Raw genomic sequence first — 9,267 nt, 5'->3', positions numbered from 1 at the left:
TGTATTTCATAAAATGGTAGGAATGCAGGTATCTCAATTAAAGCATCCAGGACAGAAGGCCAGCCTCTGCTTAGAAACCTACAAGGAGGGAGAGCAGGAGAAAACAAGCTTGTTTGGACTCTCGTGAATCAGAAGGATGAGGTTGTGGTCCGTGGGGTTTCTTTTTAATAAGACTTGGCAAGATCTCTGTCACTTCTCGGCTAGCCAAGGGTTAAAAGGACCAGAGCTGGATTCCTAGAAGGGACAGGAGCTAAAGGGGGGCAGGTCCTCCAGAGGAAAAGGACCTCCCTTCAAGAAGGAACTTACCGGGAACTGAGCTGCATTCCTAGAGAGGCCCGCCAATAAAAAGGGGGGGGGGCTGTTGTCTTTCTCTGCCCATGTTTCCTCCGTGGCCCCCCCTCCCTCCCACCCGGTGAGTCTCCTCCCCCTTGACCCAGAGGGTCCCATTGGGAGAACGGGGGGTCCCAGGGCTGCAGGGGGGCGTGCATGGGGGGGACGGACGACCACCCCCAAATCAAGGAGCAGAGGGTCCTGCCGAGAGGGGCGGGCGAGGGGGCAGGAGAGCCGGCGGCAGCTCTGCGCTTCCTTTGCCCCAATGAGCTGCTGGCCCCTTTGGGGAGGGTCTTTGGGTCGGGGGCGGGGAAGGCATGCTAACCCCAAACCCCAAATTCAGATTTCCATTTATTAACTGAAGCCAAAATGAGAGCTTGCTTGGCCTCAGTCAGAAATGCGGGAAGATTTAGGACAGGCGGGAGGAGTTAGAATAATAGAATCATAGAATCCTAGAGTTGGAAGAGACCCCAAGGGCCATCCAGTCCAACCCCCTGCCAAGCAGGAAACACCACCAAAGCATTCTTGACATATGCTTGTAAAGCCTCTGCTTAAAGACCTCCAAAGAAGGAGACTCCACCACACTCCTTGGCAGCTAATTCCACTGCCGAACAGCTCTTACTGTCAGGAAGTTCTTCCTAATGTTTAGGTGGAATCTTCTTTCTTGAAGTTTGAATCCATTGCTCCGTGGGGGGGGGGGCTCCTCTGCTCTGCCTCCCCGTCGGAGGCTGCAAGGCTTCAGAGTCCCACTTGCTGCAGGTGGAGAGAGGGGCTCTTGCGCGCCAGTCCTGCTGGTGGGCTTCCCTTAAGGAGCCCCTGGTTGGCCCCTGTGGGAAAAGGAGGCTGGACTCAAGGGGGGCCCTTTGGCCTGATCCTGCATGGTTCCTCTTTCCGATGCTGAGCTCCTCCACATGCAAGTGGGCCCTCCGTTCTCCTTCCATCAGAAGCAAAGATTTCCCCACCCCCAACAGCCCATCAACCAGGCAGGACTTCTGTCCAGACTCCTGGCTGACACAGGTGTGTCCCTTCAGACATGCAACCCCTCCGATGTTCAGAGGATATTTTGAGACTGAACAGAAAGCCCTCTGGAGAAGCTTAGCTGTGATTCCCACATTTCAGGAATGTAGGTATCACAGCTTGGGGGGGGGGAGAGGCAGCACCCACAGTGCTTAGGGTGCTTGGAAGACCCTCCCCCCCCCCGGATTGTGAAACCACTCTGGGGATAATTGCCTCCTAGCAGTTCTCAGAATTCTGAACAAACCAAGGGTTCTTGGGAGGAAGCCACCATGACTCTTTGAAGGGATCTCGCCCTCTTTTCCAGCTATAGCACAGATGGATCGTAGATGTGTGTGCTGCCTTTTCACATTCTTTTGGAAATAAATTTTGGTTTGGTTTTATAAACAAGGATCATACCGTAGAGTCTGGGTTGTGGTGCAGTCCAGCCTTGGTCCCTAGCAAGACTCATCCATGCTTGCTCAGGGTATATTTTTCTCCTCCAGGCAATATGTCAATTTCATAATAGAACAATTTATTTCCTTTGTAGTATTTGCTAGCACCTCTAATTTGGACAGACAGAACTTGGCAGAATATCAAGAGGTTCATTCTGATCTCTTGGAGTCTTCCTGAGAGCACAGATGGATGAGCAAGACTCAGCTGGCCCTGAAGGAGGAAGAGGCCATGCCGTCAGAACTGGGAGCAGTGGGGGATTCTGGGGAAATGCTGTGCAGAAGATCCTGGGTGAGGAGGACACTCTCCGCTCCGAGGTGCAGAGCCAGCAGTTCCGGCAGTTCTGCTTTCAGGAGGCCAAAGGACCTCGAGAGGTTTGCAGCCGACTCTACAACCTTTACCATCGATGGCTGAAGCCAGAAAGACACATGAAAGCTGAGATGCTGGACCTGGTGATCTTGGAGCAGTTCCTGGCTGTCCTTCCCCCAGAGATGGAGAGCTGGGTGAGGGAATGCGGAGCAGAGACCAGTTCCCAGGCAGTGGCCCTGGCCGAAGGTTTCCTCCTGAGTCAGGCAGAGGAGAGGAAGCAGGCAGAGAGAAAGCAGGTGAGAGAGACTTTCCTCTAGATATTACAAAGGAGCTCTGAATGGGAGCGAGAGTATCTGAAAATTCTCTATTAATCTACCATCCTTTTTTGGAAAGCAGCCATTGAATGTTATCAGATTCCCTTAGGTTTTTGCCTTTGTCATTCCTTTTCTAACCCTTCTTCATATTCTCTGTTTTGAATCCTTGTTGCTATTTCAGAGACAGGATCTGTTTGCAGAAATGGGCCCAGATTCCTCTGAGACAGAAAGGACTCCGTTGGGCACCAGAGAGAGGCTGCTGGGTAAGGAAGGAATCCGTTCTCCATTTGGTCCCTTTCTGTGGATATCAAAACGAATCCATGGGTTCTTTTCATCCTTCCTTTGCATGTAGCCAGGTAGGTGGGCGTGACCCTTCCAGACCCCACAAAAGGTCCAGACACGCAGCCACCTCCCTCTTTTGTTGCCTTTTCTTCTCTTGGACTGCACTGTTGGCTCTCAGCCACCAGGACAAGGGCTCATTCTCATATGGGATGAACTCAAACCCTCCCTTGTAACTCTAAGCTAAAGCCTGCTTTCAGGGATCCAACTGTGAACTGAATGTGAGTAAACTTCTTGTTACTTTTAAAAGAAGAATGTTGTGTCTTTATTCTTTTAGGAGATAATCAAAGGGGTCTTACCAGGAATATTAGAACTTAAGAGATTCTAACAAATCTGCAACTAGTTAACTGCTGTGTAAAGAGAGGGATGAACTCTGCTGTATGAATAAACTCAGTAGCGTGAGTTAGGAAGGATAATATTTAATCAATATGTCCTCTCCTGCTACCCACAACATTCCCACACTCAGAAGGTGAGACTTTTTGGAGAGGAGCTGCACTCCTGGCTTCCCACTTACCTTTGTCTCTTACAGGTGACCGGATGATGCCAGCTAGACCTCCTCTTCCATCTATTCCTGGTGGTGAAGGAGAAGCAACGGCTGTGGAACCAGATCAGGTAGGGGGAAAGAGCATTGTGGGGAAGGGGGCTGAGGGGTGGGGCAGCCAGGGTGCCTTTGTCCTCAAACTAATCTCTCTCATCCTCTTGGCTTCTGTCAAAGCTGCCCTTAACAAGGGCTGGAAATGCCATCTGAGAAGGTTAATGTGCAGAGAAAAAGGATCAGGCACCTTGCCTTAACTTGCCTTCTGAATGTCCCTAGTCTGATTTATCAGTCATTATAATTTTATTTCTAGATTGATTGATCGATGGATGCTGAAACAGGCTTCTAAGCTAAATAAAAGAATTCCTTCAGTAGCACCTTAAAGACCAACTAAGTTTATATTTTGGTATGAGCTTTCGTGTGCATGCACACTTCTTCAGATGCATGCACACAAAAGCTCATACCAAAATATAAACTTAGTTGGTCTTTAAGGTGCTACTGAAGGAATTCTTTTATTTTGCTTCGACTCAGACCAACACGGCTACCTACCTGTAACTAGGCTTCTAAGCTGTTGACAAACCATACAGAACAGTGGCCAGGATGGACCTACCCAGCCCCATCCATTTCACAACGGGACTTCTTTCCCTCCCAGTGCTTCCTCCCCCCTCCAGTGCCCCCTGCACCCCTTGAAGTGGGCTTTAGGGCAACAGAAGGGCCCCTCCCCCTCAGAAGAGCACACAGGGAGAGGAGAGGGGGAATCCTTCCACCTGGAAAATGGGTTATGTGTTATATATATATATATATATGCATGTCTGAGAGGAGGACTTTTATCTATTTCTTTTAGGGCCCAGTGTGCTTTGAAGATGTCGCTGTTCATTTCACATATGAGGAGTGGGCATTGCTGGATCCTGACCAAAGAGCTCTGCATAAGGAAGTCATGGCAGAGAATCTTGGGATCATGGCCTCTCTCAGTAAGGCTCCCTGCTGGATCATAATATGTGTTTTGAAATTCCATACATAATCTCAGTGATGAACCTCTCAGATTTTGATGGAGCTCAACAGAACCAGTGGCGTCGCTAGCCTTCTGGCTGCCCAGGGCGGCAAACCTGAAGGCACTCTGCCAGGGGGCGGGGCATCCGTCGCATGCATGCATCACGCATCACGGCGCATGCGTTGTGACGCACGACACACGCGTCTTGAAGCACGATGCATGCGCGCGCAGGAGGCCTATGATGCGGCAACGCGGCAAACCCCACAAGCAAGCCGCGGAGTGAGGCAGTCTCGCTTGCATCGAGATTTAAGTCCTCGATGGCGGCAGCCACATCATGTGGCGACGGTGGCTGTCAGAGGTGGTCCGCCTCGTCCAGCCTGCTGCCCCCCCCCCAGCCCGGGGCGCCACACCCTCACCGCCCCCATCTTAATACGCCACTGAACAGAACCACTTACAGCATCTGGGATTCTTATCTGGGATACAGCTCATCTTGAATGGAGGACTATTGACTGTTTTGTCTGTAAATATTCTTGCTCCATTTTTGCCATTTTAAACAGGCTGATCTGAACCACCCAGGCCTTTTAAAATCTAGGCTTCAGAGTTGTTGTGGAAGTAGCTTCTGTCAGGTCCTTTGTTATTGCTTCTGTTGGTTTTCAGTTCTCCAAAGGGATGGCTGACGTTGGAGATGGAACAGATTCCATGATTGGGCCAAACAAAATTCAACTCCGTCATAAGACCTCACATAATAATAATAATAATAATAATAATAATAATAATAATTTATTATTTATACCCCGCCAATCTGGCCGGGTTTCCCCAGCCACTCTGGGCGGCTTCCAACAAAACATTAAAATACAATAATCTATTAAACATTAAAAGCTTCCCTAAACAGGGCTGCCTTCAGATGTCTCCTAAAAGTCTGGTAGTTGTTTTTCTCTTTGACATCTGATGGGAGGGCGTTCCACAGGACAGGCGCCACCACCGAGAAGGCCCTCTGCCTGGTTCCCTGCAACTTGGCTTCTCGCAACGAGGGAACCGCCAGAAGGCCCTCGGAGCTGGACCTCAGTATCCGGGCAGAACGATGGGGGTGGAGACGCTCCTTCAGGTCTACTGAGCCAAGGCCATTTAGGGCTTGAAGGGTCAGCACCAACGCTTTGAATTGTGCTCGGAAACATACAGGGAGCATATTATTATTAATAATAACACTTTGGTGCTTGGAAATGGAACGCGAGTGAGGGAAGATATTTTAGGACCAGTGTTATACGGTCTTGGCGGCCGTTCCCAGTCACCAGTCTAGCTGCCGCATTCTGGATTAGTTGTCATTTCCGGGTTACCTTCAAAGGTAGCCCCACGTAGAGCGCATTGCAGTACTAAAAGCTAAAGGTAAAGGACCCCTGGACAGTTAAGTCCAGTCAAAGGTGACTTCGGGGTGCGGCGCTCATCTTGTCCATCAAGCAGGAGATAACCAGAGCATGCACCACTCTGGCAAGTCAGTCTGCAGGCAGGTAGGGTCTCATCCTGCGTACCAGATGTAGCTGGCAGACAGCTGCCTGGGACACAGAATTGACCTGCACCTCCATGGACAGCCGTGAGTCCAAAATGATCCCCAGGCTGCGCACCTGGCCCCTTAGGGACACAGCTACCCCATTCAAGAAGAGGAAGCCCCCATACCTGCCTGCCTCCTGTCCCCCCAAAACAGTACTTCTGTCTTGTCGGGATTCAGCCTCCATCCACCATGCATCCTCCAACCACCTCCAGACAGCCACACAGGGCATTCACCGCACTCATTGGTTCTGATTTAAAGGAGAGGTAGAGCTGGGTATCATCCGCATACTGAAGGACACCCAGCCCAAACCCCCTGATGATCTCTCCCAATGGCTTCATATCGATATTACAAAGCATGGGGGAGAGGACGGAGCCCTGAGGCACCCCACAAGTGAGAGCCCAGGGGTCTGAACACTCATCCCCCCCCACTTTCTGGACACGACCCAGGAGGAAGGAGCAGAACCACTGTATGACAGTGCCCCCAGCTCCCAACTCCTCTAGATGGTCCAGAAGGATGTCATGGTTGCTGGTATCAAAGGCTGCTGAGAGATCCAGCAGAACCAGGAAACAGCTTTCACCTTTGCCCCTAGCCTGCTGGAGCTCATCAACCAGCGCGACCAAGGCAGTTTCAGTCCCATGATGAGTCTAATTTCAGTCTCTTTTATGAGCCAGGATGGGCAAGGATGAAAGAGACAGGTGGTTGGTTTCACTCGCCCAAGCATCCTGTCCGCGTCCTCAAAGGTAACAATTGATCCCATGCAACTTGACTAGACAGGACCCTAGGATTCTCCTTCTCCAGCCCTGGTACCATGGTGCAGTCTACCTCTTTCCAAAACTGAGCAACTTTATCTTCAAAAAACTGCAAAATCATTGCAGGACGTCTTGGGGTACTCGCCAGGCCCCAATGGCAAATGTGGTTCCATTATATCGCGAACCACCTGAAAGAATCTCCTGCTGCCGTTTTCTGCAGATGCTATAGAGGCGGTGAAGAAAGTCCTCGCCATCACTATCACCACTTGGTAGGCTCAATGTTGAGCTCTAACCAGTGTCTAGTCCAATTCAGAATGAGTTTTCCACCACTGGCTCTCTAGCCATCTCAGCAATTATTTCATTGCCCTCAGCTCCAGGGAAACCACGAGGCGTCGGGGCTCCATGCAATCAGAGAGCAAGAACTCCTTTCAGTTCTTCCTCTATCACAAGCATTCATGAGCATTGTTCAATAATTTGGGAGTTCATTTTTTCCTGAGGGTCTAATCCATTTCTCTCTGTACTGCAGGTGGTGATGAACTGGGAAGTAAGAACAAAGGAGAACAGGGCAAAATCCACACAGTGGAAAAGCCATCTAAATATTTGAAGTGTGGAGAGCATTTCAGACAGAGATTGCATTCCACTTCCCATCAGATAAATCCCATTAGGAAGAAACCATATCAGTGTTCGGAATGTGGAAAGAACTTCAAGTGGAAAGATAGTCTCATTTCCCATCAAAGAATTCACAGTGGGGAGAAACTATATCAGTGCTTGGAATGTGGAAAGAACTTCATTCGCACCTCTCATCTCACTGCCCACCAAAGAACTCACAGTGGGGAGAAACCCTACCAGTGCTTGCAATGTGGAAAGAGTTTCAGCCAAAGGGCCAATCTCTCTTGCCATGAAAGAATTCATACCGGGGAGAAGCCCTACCAGTGCTTGGAATGTGGAAAGAGCTTCAACCAGAGAGCTAATCTCACTTCCCATCAAAGAATGCATACCGGGGAGAAACCATATCAGTGCTTGGAATGTGGAAAGAGCTTCATTAAGAGGGCCAATCTCTTTTCCCATCAAAGAACTCACAGCGATCAGAAACCGTATCAGTGTTTTGAATGTGGAATGAGATTCCGTAAAAACATCCATCTCATGACCCATCAAAGAATTCATACAGGGGAGAAACCATATCAGTGTTCAGAGTGTAGAAGGAGCTTCAGAAAGAGCTCCAATCTCACGGCCCATCAAATAACCCATACAGGGGAGAAACCACATCAGTGCGTGGAATGTGGGAAGAGCTTCTGTAGGGGGTCTAATCTCATGGCCCATCAAAGAATCCACACTGGGGAGAAACCATATCAGTGTTTGAAATGTGGAAAGAGCTTCAGTTGGAAGAAAAGTCTCACTTCCCATCAAGGAATTCACAGTAAGGAGAAAATATATCAGTGCTTGGAATGTGGAAAGAGCTTTAAGAGAAGCAAAGCCTTCCACCAACACCAGAGAATTCACCATGGAGAAGAACACCATCAATGCCAAGAGTGTGGAAAGAGCTTCAGTCGGAAGGAAAGCTTCACGGCTCATAAAAGAAGAATTCATTCAGTGGAAAAGCCCTACCAGTGCTTAGAATGTAGAAAGAGATTCAGTGAGAAAGTTCATCTTACAGCTCATCAGGTGATTCATGAAGGGGAGAAACCATATCACTGCTCAGAATGTACCAGGAGCTTCAGAAAGAGCTCTAATCTCAAGGCCCATCAAAGGATTCACACAGGGGAGAAACCCTATCAGTGTGTGGAATGTGGAAAGAGCTTCACCCGGAAGGAAAGTCTCACTTCCCATCAAAGAACTCACAGCGGGGAGAAACCATACCAGTGCTTGGAATGTGGAAAGGGCTACGCTAAGAGGGCAAGTCTCACTTCCCATCAAAGAATCCACACGGGAGAGAAACCACACAAGTGCTTGGAAGGTGGAAAGAGCTTCAGTCACAACGCCCACCTCAGGGACCATCAAACAACTCACAGCAGGGGGGAACCATAGTAATAACTGTGTACAAATTTAATTGTCGGATGATTTAATGAGGAGGATGAGGATTACAGTAGTAGTAGTAGTAGTAGTAGTAGTGATTTTATTTGTACCCTACCCATCTGATTGGTTTGCTACAGCCTCTCTAGGCAGCTTCCAACATATATAAAAACCATAATAAAACATCAAATATTAAAAAGCTTCCATATACAGGGCTGTCTTCAGATGTATTCTGAAAGTGATAAGAGTTTTTTTATTTCCTTGACATCTGATGGGAGGGAGTTCCAAAGGGCAGGCGCCTCTACCGAGAAGGCCCTCTGCCTGGTTCCCTGTAACTTAGCTTCTCGTAGCGAGGGAACCGCCAGAAGGCCCTCGGAGCTGGACCTCAGTGTCCGGGCAGACCGATGGGGGTGGAGACGCTCCTTCAGGTATACCGGACCGAGGCTGTTTAGGGCTTTAAAGGTCAGCACCAACACTTGGAATTGTGCTCGAAAACGTACTGGGAGCCAATGTAGAGCTTTCAAGATCGGTGTTATGTGGTCCCAGTCACCAGTCTAGCTGCCGCATTCTGGATTAGTTGTAGTTTCCAGGTCACCTTCCAAGGTAGCCCCACCTAGAGCGCATTGCAGTAGTCCAAGCGGGAGATAACTAGAGCATGCACCACTCTGGCGAGACAGTCTGCGGGAAGGTAGGGTCTC

General features: G+C 49.4%; 1 protein-coding gene across 2 annotated transcripts; it reads left to right on the top strand.

Annotated features, from left to right (window-relative positions):
- Positions 1-8,779, top strand: LOC132592724 (uncharacterized). Of its 2 annotated transcripts, none has more exons than XM_060279359.2 (6): positions 1-412; positions 1,874-2,381; positions 2,581-2,662; positions 3,268-3,350; positions 4,118-4,244; positions 7,086-8,779. In XM_060279359.2, exons 2-6 carry the CDS (start codon positions 1,965-1,967, stop codon positions 8,582-8,584), a joined length of 2,208 nt encoding a protein of 735 aa, XP_060135342.1. In that variant the 5' UTR covers positions 1-412; positions 1,874-1,964; the 3' UTR covers positions 8,585-8,779. The 2 variants fall into 2 exon arrangements, with proteins under 2 accessions (XP_060135342.1, XP_060135341.1); XM_060279358.2 differs by lacking the exon at positions 1-412 and adding an exon at positions 431-1,347.
- Positions 8,780-9,267: the final 488 nt, after the last annotated feature.

This window comes from Zootoca vivipara, chromosome 9, assembly GCF_965207765.1.
Source record: "Zootoca vivipara chromosome 9, rZooViv2.hap1.1, whole genome shotgun sequence".
NCBI lineage: Eukaryota > Metazoa > Chordata > Lepidosauria > Squamata > Lacertidae > Zootoca > Zootoca vivipara.
Note: the sequence above shows the minus strand (reverse complement) of the source record. Positions and strands in the feature narration are given on the sequence as shown.

What these genes read in the sequence shown, in the direction of transcription:
- LOC132592724 (XM_060279359.2), top strand. Translation starts at nt 1,965, where the DNA reads ATGGATGAGCAAGACTCAGCTGGCCCTGAAGGAGGAAGAGGCCATGCC. An exon ending in CGGCTGTGGAACCAGATCAG is followed by an intron (nt 3,351 to 4,117) that starts GTAGGGGGAAAG and finishes TATTTCTTTTAG; the next exon opens with GGCCCAGTGTGCTTTGAAGA. An exon ending in TGGGATCATGGCCTCTCTCA is followed by an intron (nt 4,245 to 7,085) that starts GTAAGGCTCCCT and finishes TCTGTACTGCAG; the next exon opens with GTGGTGATGAACTGGGAAGT.